The following is a 21,644-nucleotide window of genomic DNA, read 5'->3' on the forward strand; positions in this document are numbered from 1 at the left end:
TTTAGTCCTATAGTTTTAAGGCTCTGCTGACTATGCATTCACTGTACAGTGCAGAGAGGGTTTTTCAAATTGAGTTTCCACCATTGCCCTTCATTGTATTACTAAACGTAAAGAAGGAAACCAATCTTGTTGATTCTGATAATTTATGTCTGTCCCTTTTTTCTGCTGTCTTGACCATAGCAGGATCAGATCACAAAATTTCCACAAGTAACTCCATTCTTTGTAACTACTGTGTACTAGTCTGCTACTTCTCTATATTTTATGTAGTTGATTACTTTCAAAAAAAGCTGACTGTGGGCTTGCTTATACTGCTTGAGTATGTGGTGTTGGTCTCGGATTTTTCCATTTGGGTTGGAATGCTCTTCCGTTTGGGTAACCCATAATCAGCTTATTTGCATACATTCTTTTATTTGAAACTGTTTAAGAGCACAGTATCATTTTGGGATTTTTGGATACTACTACTAAACTTCTGTAATGTGACACTTCAGATTTCTCTGGCAGGTAGTGCGTTTTTCATATTTGAGTTGCAGGCTTTCTTCACAGGAGCTTGCCTTCCAAAGAGTGACATTTCAAGTAAGTCACACAGCATTAGTTCTACATTTGTATGTGATTATTCATCTACTGGTGCACAAGCTTGCTTTTTAGAATAAAGTTTATAGATGCCCGCAGGCAACTAGTAATTAAAATAAACTACCTTTAGAAAAGGGCATAGTTCAAAATCCTGGTTTTGTGAAGGCAAAAATTGGAACAGAAAATGTCTCTTGTATTTGCAAAAGCTACCACTTGCAAATTCTTTGAATTCTTCTGAACATTTCATTTTCTTTCATTCCTGCTTGAAGTATGCTGTCTTCAAGGCATAGAAGTAACCCTGACAGCTTTCAAGATGAGATGTTAGATAATAGGGAGGGGTCTACGCAATCAGTATGTTGTGTCTTTCGGCTTATCCGGGTTAGGGCTGCCACAGCAGAACTCCCGTCCGCTAATGTTTGGTAGTGGATTTTTACGTGCCGAGTTACCATCCCTGACACACAACCTTCAACGAAGGCACGCTCATTCACGCATGCCTTCACACAGAAGATGCTCTAGCTGAGAATCAAACCAGACAACGTGTTGCTGTGAGGCGACAGCGCTAGCGCAGCACCACTACCGCGTCTAAGCAGTCTGTATCTATTTTTTATTTTCAAGAAGGTGGTGGCTAGGTTCTTTTGAATAATTACTGTATGGTAAATGTCTGGGGCTAATCTTTGCTGGCAGCTCAGATGTAAGTAAGAATTTAGGTGGAAGCAAGTACTTATCTTTTTCTTTCTTTTTGCATTTCTTTCACTAAGGGACAAGGAATGAAGTTGTAAAAGTCTCGCACCAGGCCGTTATGCCAACTGCCCAGTAGCTGTTCATTGCTGTCCCATAAACTAGCTTCAAAAGACTTGTCCTAAGTAGATTATGTGGGGGTTTTCAGCCATACAAAATGGGGAATAAAAGGTCATTGCTGGGAGATCATGACTGGCCAAAGTAGCCAAAAAAAAACCTCTGCGGCACCCCAACTGTTCTTTTCTTTTCACATTCATCTCAGTAGCCATGTCCCTCCATGGGTGCTTACCTGTCTGATTATACTAGATATTTAATTTTCATATTTTTACTTGGAATGTCTGGGCATAGAGTAGTGGTATGTGATACAAAGATGTAGACTTTCTGCATCAGGTAGGTTGTTTACTTTCTTTCCCCGGTGATTCCTTAGGGGTTACAGCAAATGAGTTTGTTTTACTCGCTCTTTGGGACCAAAACTGCTTCAGTACAATTTTTAAGGGAATGCAATCAGGGAAAATTGAATGGCATTCGACTTCCCGTATGCTAAATCAGGAACTAGTACAGTGGTGTTTCAGCCTTTCTGGTAGCACTGTGATCATTCATCCTGACACCTGTAGGAATGCTAATAATACAAAGTGTGCATATGCTGGAGGATCATCATCTTGAAGATTACAGTTGTGGTGAATGCTTCACATTACTTTGATATGCCAGAAATAGTTTTACTGCACTTCCTACTTCAGTTCTAGAATGTAAAGTTTTAGATGAACTTCTGAACTGCAAGCCTGTGTAAAACATATGATTAAGTAATTTACAAGACAAGAACTGAACATGTGGAAACTGAATGAAAAGAAATTAAAAGGACTGTTTCCGGTTTGCTTATTTTATTTACTTTATTTTTAAGGCCGATTACTATTCATGCATTGGCACAGTTGTATATCTTCGCAAAGAAAATTGCATGTACCAAGCCTGCCCCACACCGGAGTGCAACAAAAAGGTGTTGGACCAACAGAATGGGTTGTACCGATGTGAGAAGTGTGATCGAGAGTTCCCAAATTATAAATACCGCATGATTTTATCAGTAAGTGAAACTTTTCTGGATTATGTTAAAATGGTTATTTGACATCTAGTTAATTGACAGTGAAACAAGTGCATGCTTTTATGAAAATATTTTTTCTTTTGTTATATTTATACAATATTTTGCAGTGGGACGAGTTTTTAAAAAGGGGAATTGGCTTTGCATGCTTCTGTTCATAGGGTTTATAGCCAGTACAAGGCAAGTCAGTTATGGCCATTTATGCCTTGCTAGTACCCATTGTGTTTCTGTAAATAGTCCCACAGTGGTGGTAAAATGCAGGAAGCACCAAACCATGATGAAATAAACATGTTTTTTGAGTCTGTGGGTGCTGTTCTCCTTTAAAGTCATTTGGTAACCGTGGTATGAATAATTCTGTATTCGCACATTTCAATCTCAGCAACATTTCTGTGGTATATCGTATTTTACCTCTCTGATGTGCATCTACATTAACTCCACAAATACGAATATGAAGAAAAACAAAACAATAAAATGAAATTTTTTTTTTAAAGATAAACGACATGACTAACACGAACACACAAGATGCGAAGTGGTACTCTCTCCCACTGCTGGTCGCTGCGTATGCAAGCACACCAGGTTGAGAAGGCATGATCTGCACTTGACTAAACCTAACTGGGTTGGATCCAGTGTTTGAAGGGTTTTCTGTATCCTTCCATTTCCATGATAATTCTTTCCATGGCTTTGCATACAGGACTAGTCAGACTAATGGGTCTGTATTTCCTGAGATCCATTGATGGACTGCCCTTGTGCAGGGGGCTATCATTTAAGGCGCTGTGCTACAAAATATGTCATGGTGCAGTTAGCTATGGCTGTCAAATGTGAATATGTAAAAAAAAAAAAAAAAAAGTGGAGGGGAAGTAATTGTGATCAAATGTGTCAGTTATTAGTTCATCTTCAATGCCACAGCAGCAGCTGATGGACTGGCCCTTCTCATATCTGAACAAATATACTAAGTACAGGTCTCCAACACGGATAAACAGGGTCCCTTTTCCTAAATGCCACACCCCAGTAGTAAATTCTGACTAGAAACAGTCCTCCGGTTTTGTTTCCCTGTGGCTATTGTCATTTTCCTTTGTCTGCTTCCCCAATTTAGGCCCTACCCATGTATGTAAATATCCATCTATTTCCCATGTTTGAAAAATGTTGATGTTCAGTTGCACAGCATTTTTGAGCATTCTTTTTCCACCTGTGTGGTGACTTTTAGAAATGCTTAAAGCTGGACTGGCAAGATCGTGGATACTTGTTAATGCATTTGCCAATCTGCAACAGAATTAGCATTCAGGAAGTCAACCACCTTGCCTTACCCATAACTCCCCAATGGAGACGGAAAGGAAACTGACAAACCTGTAGAAATTCTGCCACAAAATATTTTTTTTATCTTTCAGGTATGCATCTCCTCTCAACTTTCTTGAAGAGAATACTTTTTTGCCGTTGTCTAATCCAGTACTGTGGGCAGTGGATAGTAACTGATACATTTGGAACTTTTCCTGTAGTCTGTAGAGTTTTCTGTAGTTCACATGCGTTTTTTTGCATATGTCTGTTTGCACCCCAGACACGTACATTCAGGCTCATCCTGCTAGATAACTTTTATAGCCTATTTTCCTGGTTGCCTCACTCATCTGTTTTTGCTGTGCATTTACCTTTACCTTGCTTACCAGTGTCTGTAGTTTTAGCCATATTGGTTCATGTCCTATTCATATGTTGCAGTATTCATAACATGGGGGAGCGTGCTGCCAACTGATTCATACTTCTGGCCAGTGTACAAAAGTCTAGTGCTACTGTAAGGTATGTGCGACTACCGCTCAAGAGAACAATCCTGTCTGCTGTAAAATTACATCCGGTATAAAGTGGACATCGGCACGTACCAGACCTCAGAACTTTTCTGCTGCTTGTCAGATCATCTGCTGTGGTTGTCGCTCATCAGACAAGTTGTGAATCTTGTTCAGATAAGTGCCCCGGTAGGTTTATCTTTTGGCTACTGTGTGGTTACATATCCACTAGGAAGGGCATGTGTCAGTGTGGAAGGCAGATTCCACATAGACTTTCACGACCTTTGTCTAATTTGCCTAGGAACTGACCATGACCATACTACTTGCTCTATGTGAAAGGCCTTTGTTCCCAAGACCCTGCATAAGTCAGCTTCTGTAAATTTATAGCTGAGAAATTAGCACCTTAAATGTCTTGCGTACGATATGGAAGGTATGTCAGGCTGTTGAGCTGAGCTGCAAAGTAAGAAGGCCAAGAAATCTAGGCCTGATTTACCTACTGCTCCCTCTAGTCCTGGCGTCTCTCCTGATGCCGATGTTGGCCCGGAGGGGGGGGGGGCTGGGGGTGCATGCATCCATCTATCTTGGATGTAGAGGGGACCTTGGCTCATTGTAACTGAAGGCCCATGTGGCATTCTACATATCACTGTGCGAGATGATGTCCCTACCAACATTTGTGGAGTGTAGGCCGACTTCAGGCCCATCCACCTTTCATTGTCTGGAAGTTCCCAAAAAGAAGAAAATTAAAACTAAACGGGATGTTCTTCGTGTTTCACTGTTGCAGTCATTACACTTGGGTTATCCTGCTGGCAGGCTACCCTCAGTCGGCCTGAATTCCAAAGTCTAGGTCCGACGTCTGTTGCTGTCGCCTCTTCCCTGACGTCAGTGCGCCAGAGGTATAAAAGATGCAGCCGACACCATTTTCTTCAGTCTTTCTTGCTGCGCGGTGCCCAAAGCATAAGCAGCTCACAAGTGCCGGTCGGCCGACTCCTGAGATTTTCGTGTTCGAATTTCAGATCCGAAGTCTTCATTAAAAGCTAAGTACCCTGTTGGGGAAACTTTTCTTGCTCCAGACCGATGTCAGAAAAAGTTAATAATTGTATTTCTTGTGGGAAGCAAATACCTCATAAGAACTTTCACTCTTACTGTATTCCTTCCCTAGGCCCTGACCATGACGTTGCTAGTTGTCGGTTTTGTGCTAGATTTAACCAACGCACTATTAAGCATCGGTACGATTTTGCATTACACTATTTTGGCAGAAGATTTAATTATACAGTATCGTCGGATAGCCATCCGGCTACCGGAATTCACAAGAAACGCAAAGAAAAGGACAGGCATCAGTGGTCCAAAACCGACTGGGCTTCTTCTAAGCCAGTCGCCGGTTCTCAGTGAGGTGCCTTTGCAGCCCCTGACGCCCGCTACTTTGTACCCGCAGGCCGCTACCGACTCCCACGTGGAGTCGACTAGGCCGCTGGAAGCTCAAGGTATTGGACCTTCGGAGACTAGTCCCTCAGATGGGTCCAGAGCCGCTGAGCAGGCATCAGCTTCTGAGGGTGTTTTCAGACCTACTCAATTTTACATTAAAGTGACTTAAACTTCAAAGGCAAAGACTAAAGCACCTTTAAAGACAAAGAAACAAGTGCAACAGCCTCCTGGACAGGCCTCCATGCCCAAAAATCAGATGCTCACATTGGCCGAAGACATAATTACTTTGATCAGGGGTTCCCATCACCCACCTGATAAAAGGCCTTGGCAAGCGACAGAATATGAATCTTCAGATCAGGTTTCCATTTCATCTGATTCCTCTTATGATCAGGAATACTCTCTTCCTCCCTATGAGGATTCTGATGCTGAAGAATCTATCCCTTCAGCCTCTCCTCCTGAGGATTACTCTTTTGGGGAAACCCTGCGTACCATGAGGGAGCATTTTCATTGGGAGAGCCAAGATTTTTCAGAATCTAAGAAAAGGCTCAGAGACTTCCTTTTACTACCACAACACAGGCCCCTAGCTATTCCACCTGTTACACTGTTGATGTATATTCAGAGTCCAGTCTTACCCCCGTTTCCTTACCTCCAGCTCCTGTTAAGCCGGGCAGGTACAACAGGGTTCCTGACTCTCATAAATTCCATTTCAAAAACCCTGCTGCTGACCCAGAAACACTCTCTCAGGGTCCCAAAGGGGTCAAAGCTTCCACTGCAAAAAAAACCCTACCCCTTCAAACAGAGATTCTAGGGCATTGCACAGATGGGGAAAAATTTACACTTCAGCTATCTTGGCTAGAAGGGCTTTAAATTGTCAGTTTCATATGCTCAAATATCAGCAATATATTATGTCACTGCTAAAACAGAAAATGTTGATAAATTCTGAATGTGCAGAAAACAAAGAAATGCAGGATTTATTGCATGCAGCTGAACAAGCTGGAAAGCATACTTTGCAATGTGGTTTTGATTCTTTAAAGGCCTCCTGCAGGGCCGCTGTTATGGGTTCTGTCATCAGAAGGCATGCTTGGTTAAAGGAACAAAATCTGCCTGATCATGTCAAAGCAAAATTATTAGATGCTCTATTACAGCATGTTACCTTGTTTGGTGTTAAAGCAGAAGGTGTTAAAGAAAATGGAGGACAAAGCTAAATCAATGGTTAAGGATTTCTTACAGGTACAGCCTCCTAGATTTAGCAGACAGTGGCCTACAAAGAATTGGTCCTTTCCAGTGTCAGACCACAAAGGGGCAGACACAGACGCCCAAGAGGCAGATCCCAGCCCCAAGGTTTGTACAGGTCTAAACAATGGGGTGCTTCTACCTCCAAAAGTGGAGAAGACAAATCACAGCCATACAGGAAACAGTCCCAATGACTTCCCCCTGCCTGCACCAAGCACTTATCTTCTGGCAGCACCTTTAGGGGGAAAACTAGCACTTTTTTCTCAGAATTGGCACGTAATAACCCAGGATAAATGGGTCTTAGACAGTGTCACAAGGCTACAAGTTTCACTTCCATACACTGCCAAGGACAAACGGTTGGCCAGACCTGCCAAAACATTAATGGGCAGAGGCACAAAAACAAGTCTCATCCATCATGGACATATGAGGGCCATTTAACAAGTACCAAAGCAAGAGCATGGACAAGGATTTTATTCAAGACTCTTCTTGGTACCAAGAAAGGATGAGACCAATACTGGACCATCTATTCTAAACACATTTCTGGATATGCCAAAATTCAAAATGTTGACTCTACATCAACTTCTGCCCATGCTGGGCAAGAAGGCTTGGTTTGCAACTTTAGACCTAAATGAGGCATACCTGCATGTCCCTATCAGACAAAAGATACCTCCGTTTCATTGCAGGTTCAACTCATTATCAATTCTCTGCACTGCCCTTTGGCTTATCTACTGCGCCCAGTGTCTTCACAAAGTGCCTGGCACCAGTAATTGCATTCTGCAGACAGAGGAATGCAAATATATCCTTACTTAGACGACTACCTCATTCAAGCAGAGAACAAGGACATTCTACTACAGCATCTGGCGATTGTAAAGCTATTTCTAACAGGCCTAGGGTACACAGTCAATGAAAAGAAATCAAAACTAGTACCCTCTCAGATAATATTCCTGGGTGCAAGCTTAAATACAACTGCCCAGATGGCTTATCTCACACCAGACAAACCAAGACAACTGACTACCTATTTTAACCTATTGGCAACAAAGGCCCAGTTGTCTGCAAGAAAAATTCTGCAGGCTTTAGGCTTCATGGCATCCTGCATTCTACTAATTCCATATGCAAGACTGCATATGAGGAAACTTCAATGGTATCTAAAGTGTTTGGGCTCAACATTGCCACAGTCTGGAAACGATAATTACCCTCATTCCCTGCCTACAACAGGAGTTTCAATGGTGGTGAAGTCTTGTCACCAGAACAAGGGGTAGCCATTCACTTTACCGCCAGGCAGACATTAACAGCAGATGCATCAGATTATGCATGGGGGGGCCCCACATGGCAGTAAGCTGTATCCAAGGCACATGGTCCGCAAACCAAATGCATCTACATATCACTCAAAAAGAGATGCTAGCTGTTCAGAATGCCCTGACGGCCTTAAAGGACCTGCTTCATCCGGGACAACTACTGATAGACAGACAACACCACGGTCATGTGGTATATAAACCAGCAGGGAGACACTCATTCTTACCCCCTTTGCAGACTAGCCATGACTTTGTGGGGCACAGCATTGACTTACCAAGTACATCTGAAGGCACAATTCCTGCCAGGAAAGATAAATACTCTGGCAGACGAACTAAGCAGAAACCCCATGGATCCCCACGAGTGGAAATTGGATCCACAAGTCTTCAGCATGAATAAGGAAATGGGGATGCCCGGAGATAGATCTATTTGCCTCTCCTCACAATTGCCAACTCAAATGATTCTGCACAAGGACTTATCACAGACAAGCATGGAAAGTGGGCGCCCTATCTTTCAGCTGGAAAAGCTTAGCAGTATATGCCTTTCCTCCACTGCCTCCCCTCCCCAAGGTACTCGTAAAGGTCAGACAAGAGAAGCCAAAGATGATACTGATTGCCCCAGACTGGCCCCACCAGTACTGATATTCAATCCTAATTAACTTGTCTCAATGCCCGGCATGGACCTTGCCTCAAATACCTCATCTACTATCCCAGCAAAACAATCGGATCCTGCACAGCCAGCTAAAGACCGTAAATCTGGCAGCATGGCGGATAATGTAGTCATACAAAACGCACCTCTCACTAAAGCTGTGATGGATGTCATTTTGGAGGCCAGAAGGCCTAGTACCAGAAAAATCTTAGCTGGAAAATTGAACAGATTCTGTGCTTGAAACCAGGCACAAGGAATTGACACAGCTGTAACAAATATTCCTCAGATTTTGCAATACTTAACTGAGATGCTGGACAAAGGCCTATCCTTTTCATCAATTAAAATTCATGCCATTTCGGCTCATTACAATACAGAGCCACCAGTCTTTTCTCATCCTTTGTTAAAGGCAGTATCTTGGAGGAGCCAAAAACTTAAGGCCTCCAAGGAGATCACCAGTACCTGCATGGGACCTCAGTTATGTCTCGGAAAAACTCACCCTGCCTCCTTTCGAGCCAGCCCGCTGCAGCTGATGTAAAGTTTTTATCTTTGAAAACAGCTCTGCTCCTAGCAATAACTTCTGCAAGACGAGTCTCGGCTACAGGCACTGATGGCTGTGGAACATTATATCATTTTTTAATCCAGACAGGGTTTCTCTGAGGACAAACCTGACATTTATGCCTAAGGTAGTGTCCAGTGTGGCCCTTAACCAAGCTATTCATCTGCCCACTTTTTATCCAAACCCACAGAATAAGGGGGAGATAATTCTGCATTCTTTGGACATACACAGACAGATACGCTTCTACTTGAACAGAACCAAAGCTTACTACTAGTGGCCAGAACCAAAGCTTACTACTAGTGGCACATACTGCAGGATCACAAGGAAAGGCTATCTCAAAGCAGACTATTTCAAAGTGGATAGGTCACTGCATTCGTTTCTGCTATTCACAACATGGCAAGCCAGTGCCTAAGGGCATTAGGCCACATTCAACCAGAGCAGCAGCCACTTCAGCAGCCTTCCTCAGGGAAGTACCAACCAAAGGCATTTTAGAGGCTGCTGCCTGGAGTTCAATGCACACCTTTACAAAGCACTATAATTTACCACTCTCCTCTAATTCCAGGGCAGGCTTTGCCACTGCAGTTGTGCAGGGCCTCATAGCTGCTCCTAATGCTATATTAGCTCCAGCCTCCCAACCATAGCTTTGGGATTCAACCCAAGTGTAATGACTGCAACAGTGCAACACGAAGAACATAGTACAGTTGTGTACACTTACCAGAAATGTAGATGTTAGAGTGTATTTAATGTTGCAGTCCAGGTTACCCACCCACCATCCCCCATTACTTTGCTGGAACTTATCTGCACTTCTCTAATCTATACAACCTATGTGGTGTATTTGCTTATAGATGAAGGTATAAATTTTGGTTCATGCATGTTTTATTGCCATATTTTTTAGCCTACCCTTTTTGGGGCACCTGACATCTGGGGCAAGAAAAACTGAAGAAAATGGCATTTGGTGCATCTTTTATACCCCTGGCCCACTGACGTCAGGGAAGAGGCGACAGCAACCGACGCCAGGCCTAGACTTTGGAATTCAGGCCGACTGAGGGTAGCCTGCCAGCAGGATAACCCAAGTGTAATGACTGCAACAGTGAATACACTCTAACATCTACATTTATGGTAAGTGTATGCAACTGTACTTTTCTCTTGCCCCTCAAGAACAATCAGCGGATTGGCAGGCCTTTTCCCAAGACCTGTTCAATGCCTTTATGGCCCTGAGACAATCCTGAGCTCCCTCTCTCCCTTCCCCCTCTATTCCTCCCTCTACACCACAAAAGAGGACTACTGAGGAGTTTTCTTCGAATGAAAGAATTCTACTGGGGATGAATCTTTGGCTTATTCAGCCCAAATTTCTTCTTTGGGTTATGCTTCCCCAGAAGAAGAATCTAATGGCACTGATTCCCCTGGAGAGCATATCTCATTTGGGGAAAGCCATTCATAAAATGGTGTTTTTCAAATGGGAATGTTCTCAGGTGTCAGACATCCAAAAAAGGTACTATGACATGCTGCCGATGGACTCATCTTCCCTATCTGCCATACCTCCTGTTCTGCCAGTCTTCCTGGTTGGCTGTGTTGCAACTTCTAAGCGCACTGATTCACAACCTCCTGCCCCAAAAGACCAGATAGATTTTATAACGTGCTTGAGGACTCCAAATTTTTGTTCAGATGCCCCTCTGCAGACCCTGCAACCATTTCAGTATCTTCGGACAAAGCCTCCAAAATGTTACCTTCCACTTCCTGCTCCCGTCAGATGAGGAGAGCAGTCATGGAGAGAATAGGAAAGAAGGTTTGTACATCAGCTACTCTGGTTTTCAGGACCATTAATTACCAGACCCGTTTTGACCAAACCTTGACTCTTCCAGTAGGCCAAGCCCTCCTCCATCCTTAACTCCTCTGATCAGTTTACACAGCATTCCGTGAAGTGTAGCTATGATCCTGTGAAGGCCACCAGCTAGAGTGGCTGCATCTGGGTCAGTCCTCAGGAGGTTACAACGACATGCATCTGCAGCATTTCTCCCCATGCCTCCACTGTAAATCGATTTTGTTGCAGGTCGGGCTTTCATGGTTAAATGTTAAATATTCCTGGCTCAGATTCCAACCTTGGCCTGCTGACATTAAGGCAAAACTCCTGGATGCCCCCCCTGGACAACAAGGAATTATAATATAGGAGAAGGGCAAGGTGCTACAAGATCTGAAATACATTTTTGTTTCCCTTGTGCTTAGGTTTCAGAAGAACTTACACTACCAAGACCGTAAGTCTTCTAGGTCCCAGTCTTTGAAAGATGAGAGAAGCTAGGAGACAATTTTCCTCCAAGTCTATCTCCTCAACTCCTGCACAGAAACTACCCTTTGAGGCTGGCAGGTAGTCTGCAACTACCCCCCCCCCCCCCCCCTTCCTGGGCCAAAACATCTTTCCCTTTGACGCTCCCCCACTCTGTGTTGCTCCCCCGCTCTCTTCTCTCCACCATTTGGGAGGCGCCTCCTTCCCAAGTAGGAAAATGGTTCTACTCCAGGATGTTTCTGGTACCCAGGAACGATGGTCCTTCGTTGTCTGTGGCCCCGAGGGTCTTCACAAAATGCTTAACTGCTGTCGTAGCCTTCTGCAGAGTACAGGACATAGAGGTTTTTCTTTACCTGGATAACCTTCTCCAAGCTGACTCCAGTCACCTTTCAGGAGAACCTTTCCTTCATGTCACTGCCTGAGGGTGTGTGTTTGTGATGGTGAACCTATTACTTGTGTGTCAAAGGTGACGCACCATGACGTGTTGGGTGAGACACCATTCAACACCCAAGTTGCCAAAGAAACAATGAACAAAATAAAAAAAATATTTGACCCTGCACTTTTTAATAAAACTCCAACAAGAAAGTCATTAATTTGATGTTAATCAAATGGTGTGTTACATAATATTAGCAGTAGGGTATTTTTTGGTGCACGATTTTAAGCCCAATTATCAGTGCACACATCATTTTCTCTATTTTAAGTCACTGATTTTTTATTTTTACATAGCACACGATTGAACTGTATTTTTTAAATAAATGAATATGTAAAGAATTTTCTCTCATTTGGGTGTGGGTGACACGCCTGCAGAGTCCAGATACACATTTTGCGAATTTTTGACACACCAAGCCCAAAAGGTTTGCCATCACTGGTCTAGGTTTCTTGATCAGTTACCAGAAATCTACTGTGGTTCCTTCCCAAGACCACGTTTTCCTTGGCTGCAGGATCCAATCAGAGGATGCTGGCTTCCTTACCTCCAGAAAAATTCCTCACATCCTACTTCCAGGCTCTCTTGCTTCTGCAATCCCCAACTGGCAAGGAGTTTCTTTGCCTCTTGTGGTTCATGGCATCCATATCCCCATGCTTCCTTTAGACAAGTTACACATGAGGAAGTGCTAGTGATTCCTGAGAACAGTATGGATACAACTCTCATACGCTGGATTATTTTATTCCCCTTCTACCCTGCTTGAAAAAGGAGCTGCACTGATGAATCCAACAGGTTTCAAGGAATCCAGGATTACTCTTGCAACCACCTCTTCCACCCAGGAGCTGTACATGGATGCTTCAGACCTGGGCTGGTGAGCAACCCGGGTCGAGATGTGTGGTCTCAGCTCAGAAGAGGGAGTGCACCAGTATCAAGGAAATGAGAGCCCTGATTTTCACTCTACAGATCTTTAAACTTCTCCTTTCCCAAAGGGCTTTAAGATGGCTTGTAGGCAATACCACGGCCCTCTGGTATGTCAAACAGGGAGGCACAAAGTCCTATCTCCTGTGCAGACTGGCTTTATAGGTCTGGGAGTTAGCTGCTCTGAGTAGACTCACCCTCAGGGTAGTTTACATACCCATGACCAAGAATGTTGTGGCAGACACACTGCGCAGGTCCATGATTCTCTCCCACGAATGGCTGTTGTACAGGGACATGTTTCTGGACAAGGTCCATCGATGGGGTACACCTCTGGTAGATCTCTTCACCTTCCCCATGAACGGACAACTTACCACATTTTATGCCAGGGTCCTAGATCCCTTTGCATGGAAGGTGAATGTCTTGTCTTTGAAGGGGATGTTTCTATATGCATTCCCCCTTCCCACTTCTCAAAGGTCCTGTTGAAAATCCAACAGGAGCAACCAAAAATCGTCCTGGTGACTCTCTTTTGGCCAAGACTGCATTGGTTCCCCTTCTGTATTTAGCTACGGGCAGTCACCACGCGTTACCCCACAGAATGGACCTACTAACACAGGACAAGGGAACTCTAGTACACTTACAGATGTCAACTCTACAACTGACTCTTTGGGTGATAGGGTTTTGATTCCCTTCAGGAACCCACTACTAGGAAATCCTAGGTTTCTAAATGGAAAAGGTTTTCCATTTGTTGTCTTAAAAAGGCTTTACAACCACTGCTGGTGAATGTTCGTGTTTCTGTCCTACCTGTGTGAATTGAGTGAACTGTCATACTCTTCAGTAAAAGCCATCTCTGCATGTCTGCCTGTGTCTCCCCCTTTAGCTTCCAGATTGGAAGTTAAACTTTTAAAAGGCATCCTTCATATTAGACCACCAAAGAAACCAGTTCCTCCTCCTCCTTGGGATCTTAACTTTCGAGCCTTGCAGATTCTGCTTCTCTGCAGCACTGCACCTGGAAAACTGTTCTTTTCATGGCCATTACTTCTGCTAAAGGGTTTCTGATTTAGTCTCTTTTCCCCCTTCAGTCTTTCACAGGGCTTGGGTATCTTTACTCATTAACCCATCCTTTATGCCCAAAGTGGTAAATGAGTTATCACTCAATCAGTCCATCAATCTTCCCACCTTTTACCCTGCTCCTCAATCCTCTAGTGAGGATCCTACACACTTTAGATGTGCACAGGCAACTCTGATATTACTTGGATAAAACCAAACAAGTTAGGAAATCTGACTGCCGGTTTCCCATCACCCAAGGGCCCTGGGCAAGCCAGTTTCCAAGCAGACCGTTTCCAGTTGGATTTCCTTTTTTGTCTCACATGGAAGAATCTCTCCTCGCCTGTTGGACACACTCCACCAGAACTGTGTCTTCCTCTGGTGCATTTTTGAAGGGCTTAGACACCTGTTCTATCCTGGAAGCAGCTACCTGGTGGTCTGTTCATACCATCACAAAACATAAGTTAGGTGGCATTTCCAGGCCCAGAGCTGGTTTTGCTAGGGCTATTTTGCAGGGGGTTGTGGAGAATGTTACTGCTCCTCCACCCAATTCTTCTACATGAGCTTTGGTATTCTTCCTCATGTTTTGAATACTGCAACATATGAATAGGACCATGTAGACTAGTGTAAAATCTTACCATAACTATAGATGGCCTTCTGTTCTGTATGTTGCAGTATTACTTCTCCCCTCTGCCTTCCTAGCTTCTGGTGGTATGTTTCCTCACCTAGGATCAGGCTGGTGCCTTTTTACATTCAGTTCTGAGGTCTGGTATGTGCAATCTGCTTTATACCCAATGTCATTTTATGACCAACGTAGGATTGTTCTTTGACGTTGCACATACCTTACAGTAGCACTAGACTTTTGTATACCGGCCATACGTACGAGTCATCCTGCAGCGGACTCCATGTTATGAATACTGCAACATATAGAAGGGAAGGACATCTATGGTTATGGTAAGATTTTACACTATTCTTTCTGCTCCTCCACACTTCATGTATGAATTTTATTTCTCTGATATTGCAGTGCACTCGGATACTGAATCATTGCCCACCATTCCTACTGTGTTTTTAGCATTCCAGCTTACTTAGCTTTTTAATAGATGGAAAGCCCCAGCATCTTGTAATCCCAATACTTGTTTGCAGAGATCGCTCAGTAAAAATAAAACATGCAATGTAACAGAAGTACTTTTCACTTATGGCAGACTGTGCTTTCACTTTGCAGAGTAATTACGTTTGAATATTAGTTGGATAGTAGATATGTGGCATCCCATTTCTTACTGAATGTGCCTTTTAATAGTTTTGTTCATATGCACTTTTTCTTTTAGGCAAATATTGCAGATTTTGGTGATAATCAGTGGGTGACATGTTTCCAGGAGGCAGCTGAAGCTATCCTTGGACAGAATGCCAATTATCTTGGAGAACTGAAAGACACAGTGAGTATGCCATTTACATTTTGACACTAAAATGAAATTGGACAGTTTTCTGATATTGAGGTTGTATTGTTTTGTATATCATTTATGGCAGGTTTTCAGGAATTTTGATATGTAGCTTATTTTGTTTTGTTTTTTTTTTCAATTTGGCATAGAGGTGATAGTAACTTGAATTTAAAATCTCAAGATTCCAGACATCAGTGGTTAAAAGACTTGATGCACACTTTTTAGTTGCCCAAGGCTGCTTCACTTGGATTAGGAGATTGGATTTGGGGGGGGGGGCTTGCTGAGTTTTTCAAACTTTAGTGCATTTTCAACGGAACATTGGCAGTATCTTAAAACCTGAAGCATACTGTACTATTAATTTCAGTTGCTCCACAGTCCTGCATATTAAATTTGCTCAAGTAGTTGTAAGGTGCTTTATTGTCTTGTGTTTTGCAAGCTTAAGCTCAGAGCATGGAGTAGATTATTGTTGCTAATGCTGCTTAAGCTGGAGTGGTTTTAATTTCTCAAGTTTTTTGTACCATTTAGATTACATTGAGGCGTTTTACTCATTTAGTTCTACCACATGAATTTGTTACTAAATCTTCCACTGTGTCATGGTTTGTGATGCAGCTCTGCAGGAAGTTGTAAAATTTCTTGAAACCATCAATGTCAAAGTGGGGAGCCTTCAGGGTTTAATTATTTTTAGTACTTATAAAGACATTATCAATTTAGGGTTAGGCACTAATGGAGAAATTCCCAAATGATAAACTTTTGCACAAAGGCTGTCTTTGGTTTTGGTAAAAATGTAGCTGTCGTGGTCTGATTTGACAAGGTGAAGGGATGGTGGGTGAGGGCTGAATATGTCATTGGTAAGTTAGTCAAAGTAAATTCCAGATGATTTTTCCCTACATAGCGTGTGTGCCAGTTATTTGAAGCATTAGTATTAAAATAAGGAATGGTACTGGACATATTTACTATTAAGTATAATTTTCCCAGTTGGGTATCTCTGCCTTCACAGTAGTTGTACCATGACTGTTTTAGTATACATTTATTACTTGCCTGAAAGTTGAAACTAAGGTTTTTAGTTTTTGTAGGTCAGTGGGTTTCACATTTTTTCTGCATCAGACTGGGTGTTTTAACCAGTTATATGTTTGTTAGTGATTGCTACTTCAGAATTTCTTATAGGTGAGAGTTAGCCACATGCATACATGTAGCCTGACATCAGATCTCCCTGGCATTCACATTGTAGAGCTCTTCATCTTTCCTTACCATGGTTGCAAGTATGGAGCTCAGTAGAAAAATGAACACAGATCATGGTTTTCTGGCTCCCTTTTGTTGTAAGAAATATTTGGTTGCAAGTCATTTTATTTATTTCCAGGTGACTTACTGGAAGGGAGAAGTATATGTTTGGGAAAGTCTCTTCTTATTGCTGGCGATTAATTGGAAGGTGTAATTGCTTCAGTTTTGACCTCTGGACAATGTCTGTATAGAGTTTTCATGTTCTCCCTGTGTCTGTGAGGTTTCTCCATCCACCCAGAAAACATGCATTTCCACTTCAAACTCTCCTACAGATGGTTTTGTGAGCAGCAGCATGGACTCAAGATAGTGCCTATGGGGGAAGGTTGTATAGACCACCCACTTTGGGTATAGTTGTGATGAGCAGTATCCTCCAGTTAGAACATGGATCACAGCCTCTGAACAGTGTCAGAGCTAGTCACTGGACTATGTTAAAATTTGGCTCTAGGTGATTTGGTAACATTGATATCAAAAGTGGACATGGCTGTTTGACGTGATAAATGAGTTGAAGACTCTACTGTGACCTACACCAGGGTCCCATTCTGACAGTCTGAGAAGTCTGTGTGCCACTTTGGTCAGTGTGTGCCTGCCATAAAGCCCAGCAGCACTGGTCAGAAAGCTGCTGGACGGTCTGTGTCCAGTTGCCCATGTTGGGTTACCTTGGATAGCTCTGAGCGAAGGCTGGAGATGTAAAGCCAATCTGCCTGCCGAACATGATGTAAGGATTGCTACACTCTGTGTTGTTTCACTGACAGGCTGCAGCTTGGAAGTGAATGACATGATAGAAAGGAGGCAGGAAATCCTATGTATTCAGGAGATGAGATGGAAGGGCACTGCAGCAAAGCCACTTGGCTTGGGATCCAGAATTGAATACTCGGGATGAGGACAGACTACAAATGGTGTGGTAATTATGGTGAAGGAAGAAGCTTCAGAAGATGAGAGGAATATCAGAATTGGTGACATTCCTGATGATCAAACTTCATGTAATGATTGAGCAATATTAGTTATCTGTGCCTGTACTCCACAACAAAGGTTGTGCAGCGAGCAAGAGAGTGCACTCGGACACCATTAGAATGACCTACTCAATTGTTAAGGCTTCACATGAGGAAGTTTCAGTGGTACTTAAGCTCCATTTGGACTCCGCGCACACATCCTTTGGAGTACAGAATATTCCCCTCTTTCTCTCTCTGAGATTCAATTGTGGTTGAATCAGTTGAGCCACAACCCGGGCCTACCTCTTCAACCCCCCCCCCCAGCAGTGCAGGAAAATGTACACAGATGCCTCAGACCAGGGATGGGGAGCAACTTTGGGGCCCCTAAGAGTCCAGGGTGTCTGGCCAGACTTCAACAAACAGGAGCGCATCAGTGTAAGAGGTGAGAGTAATTCTTCTGGCCTTGAAGGCTTTTCAGCCCAGACTGGAACAGGGCCCTCTAAAGCTATTCACAGGCAATACTACAGTTCTGTGGTATGTCAACAAACGGGGGAACAAAATCTTACTTGCTATGCAGACTAGCTCTCCTAGTGTGGGAGCTGGCCACAAATCGGGGAGTAACACTACAGGCAGTTTACATCCCTTCAGAACAGAACTCTCAAGCAGACACCTTAAGCAGGTCCATGTCAGTCCCACGATGGATGCTCTAAATGGATGTTTTTTTGGATCTAGTCCACAGATGAGGTACACCTCAAATAGATCTGTTTGCCTCCCCCGCGAAAATTCCTTCATTCTGCACCAGGCTGCCCTAACCTTCTAGCGAGGGCAACGGACGCCTTTTTCAGTTTCCTGGAAGGGGATGTTTCTCTATGCATCCCCACCTTCCCTCTTATTCAGGAAGTCCTACTGAAGATTTAGCATGACAGACCAAAAATCTTGTTGGTGACCCCTTTTAGGCCAATACACCACTGGATGTTCGTGTTTCTCTGTTACAGTCATTACATTTGGGTAATCTGCTGGCAGGTTGCCCTCAGTTGGGCCTGAATATCAAAGTCTTGCGTCCTCTGTTGGTTGCTGTCTCCTCTTCATGACGTCAGGTCGTCAGGGGTATAAAACAAGCAGCCAACGCTATTTTCTTTAGTCTTTCTTGCCACGTGCTTAGGCCTCTGCCCAAAAAAAAAAATGATCAAAATGGCTGAAGACTTAATTACCTTGATCAGGGGTTCCCAACCCCCCCCCCAGGCAAGACACTGATTATGAATCTTCAGATCAGGTTTCTATTTCTTCTGATTCCTCTTCTGATCAGGAATTTTCTATACCACCCTATGAGGATTCTGATGCAGAGGAATCCGTCCCATCTGCATCTCCCCCTTGAAGATTATTCTTTTGGAGAAACCTTGCATACTTTGAGGGGACGTTTTCATTGGAAGAGTCCAGATTTCTCAGAATCAAAAAGAGTCTTAGGGATTTCCTTCTCCCTCATCATTGGCTTTTGGCCATACCCCCTGTATTACATTGTTGATGATGTGTTTTCGGAATCAAGCACGGCTCCAGATTCCCTACCTCCGGCTCCTAGCAAGCCAGACAGATATTACAGGGTTCCTGACTCCCACAAATATTTATTCAAAATTCCTACTGCTGACCCTGAAACTATCTCACAGGGTCCCAAAGGTGTTAATGCCTCAACAGCTATGAATCCTTCCCCCAGAGATTCCAGGACGCTGGATAGATGGGGAAAGAAAGTTTATACTTCAGCAACCTTGGCAATTAGGGCCTTAAACTGCCAGTTTCATATGCTTAAATATCAACAGCATGTTATGGGATTATTGAAACAGAAAATTATGTTGATTTCTGAATGTGTGGAAAATAAAGAATTGCAGGAATTATTGCATGCAGCAGAACAGGTTGAAAAACATACTTTGCAATGTGGTTTTGATTCCTTGGAGGCCTCCTGCAGGGCCATAGTTACTGGATCTGTGATTAGAAGGCATGCCTGGCTCAAGGAGCAAAATCTGCCTGATCATGTTAAAGCTAAATTGTTAGATGCACCTTTACAGCACGATACTGTGTTTGGTAATAGGGCAGAAGAGGTTTTAAAGAAAATGGAAGACCAAGCTTAAGTCTATGCAAACTGTAAAAGACTTTTTAAAAGTGCAGCCACCAAGATTCAGTAGACACTGGCCTACAAAAAATTGGTCCTTTCCTGTGTTCGACAGAGCCTCACGGGGCAAATCCAGGCGCTCAAAAGGCACTAGATACCAATCACAGGGTGCTTACAGGTTAAAGCAGTGGGGTGCCTCTACATCCAAATCTGGAGGAAACAAAGCACAACCCTACAGTAAACAGGCTCAATGACTTCCCTCTGCCATCACCAAGCATGTATCTTTTGGCAGCCCCCTTAGCGGGAAAGTTAGCACTTCATGCTCAAATTTGGCAGTTAATAACCCCAGGACAAGTGTGTACTAAACATACCCCAGGACAAGTGTGTACTAAACATAGTATCCCAGGGATACAGATTTCATTTCCATACCTTGCCAATTCCAAACAGTTGGCCAGATCTGCCGCAAAATCAATGGGCAGAGGCACAGAAACAAGTTGCGTCCCTCATGGCTATGGGGGCTATTCAGCCAGTACCAGAACTAGAACAAGGGTTTTACTCAAGACTGTTCTTGGTACCCAGAAAAGACTATGCCTGGTGCCCAATACTGGATTTATCGATTTTGAACACATTCCTGGACATCCCAAAATTCAAAATGCTGACTTTGCAACAGCTTCTGCCCATGTTGGGCAAGAACGCTTGGCTAGTGACTCTAGACTTGAGGCATACCTGCATATCCCAATAAGGGAATCATGCAGAAGATACCTGCTCTTCAAGGCTTGTTTCATGCGTTACTATTTACTTCAAACGGATGGCAACAAAAACCCAGTTATCTGCAGGACAAATTCTGCAGGCTTTGGGGTTCATGGCATCCTGCATCGTACTAATTCCATATGCAAGACTGCATATGAGGAAACTACAGTGGTACCTAAAAAAGTTTATGGAGTCAACATTGTCACAGTTTGGAAACAATTTCTCTCATTCCCTGCCTACAGCAGGAGTTTCTTTGGTGGGCAGAGACATGTCACCAGAACATGGGATGGTCTTTCACTCTACCCCCTGCCAACCAAACCCGAACTACAGACTCATCAGACTATGCTTGGGGGGGGGGGGCACCTGGCGGGGAGATGCATTCAGGGCATATGGAGCCCAAAACAATTACATCTGCATATCAACCAGAAAGATGTTAGCTATTCAGAATGCCCTGACTGCCTTCAAGGACTTACTTCATCCAGAACAACAACTGATAGACAGACAACACCACGGTTATGTGGTACATAAGCAGGGAGGCACACATTCCTACCCCCTTTGCAGACTAGCCATGACATTGTGGGACACAGCCTTGACTTACCAAGTACATCTTCAAGCTCAATTCATGCCAGGAAAACAAAATACTCTGGCAGACGACCTAAGCAGTAATTTTATGGACCCTCACTAGAGGAAACTGGATCCACAAATCTTCAGCATGATAACGGAGAAATGGTGGAGCCCGGACATAGATATATTTGCCTCTCCCCAAAATTATCAACTGGACTAAGTCTGCACAAGGATTTATCACAGACAAGCATGGAAAGTGGATGCCCTGTTCTTCAGTTGGAAAAAACGATCAGTTTACGCCTTTCCTCCTCTGTCTCTTCTTCCCAAGGTCCTACTAAAGGTCAGACAATAAAAAACAAAAATGATTCTAATTGCCCCAGACTGGCCTCGCCAGCACTTGTACCCAATTCTAAGGAATGTCTCAACTCCCTCCTTGGTACTTGCCTCAAATACCTCGTCTACTGTCGCAGCAGAACAATCAATTCTGCACAATCAGCTCCAAACTCTGAACATGGCAGCATGGCTGCTCATGTAATTATTCAGACAACACCTCTCAAATCTGTGATGGATGTCATTTTGGAAGCCAGGAGGCCTAGTACTAGA

General features: G+C 43.5%; 1 protein-coding gene across 1 annotated transcript in view; it reads left to right on the forward strand.

Moving 5' to 3' along the window:
- Positions 1-21,644, forward strand: part of RPA1 (replication protein A1) — a 1,048,235-nt gene that overhangs the window by 927,052 nt on the left and 99,539 nt on the right. The window contains exons 14-15 of the mRNA XM_044054876.1: positions 2,207-2,383; positions 15,309-15,416. Of these exons, the coding sequence (XP_043910811.1) occupies positions 2,207-2,383; positions 15,309-15,416 (285 nt within the window). The remainder of the gene's footprint in view (positions 1-2,206; positions 2,384-15,308; positions 15,417-21,644) is intronic.

This window comes from Protopterus annectens, chromosome 13.part0 (assembly GCF_019279795.1).
Source record: "Protopterus annectens isolate FY-2018-M chromosome 13.part0, PAN1.0, whole genome shotgun sequence".
Lineage (NCBI taxonomy): Eukaryota > Metazoa > Chordata > Ceratodontiformes > Protopteridae > Protopterus > Protopterus annectens.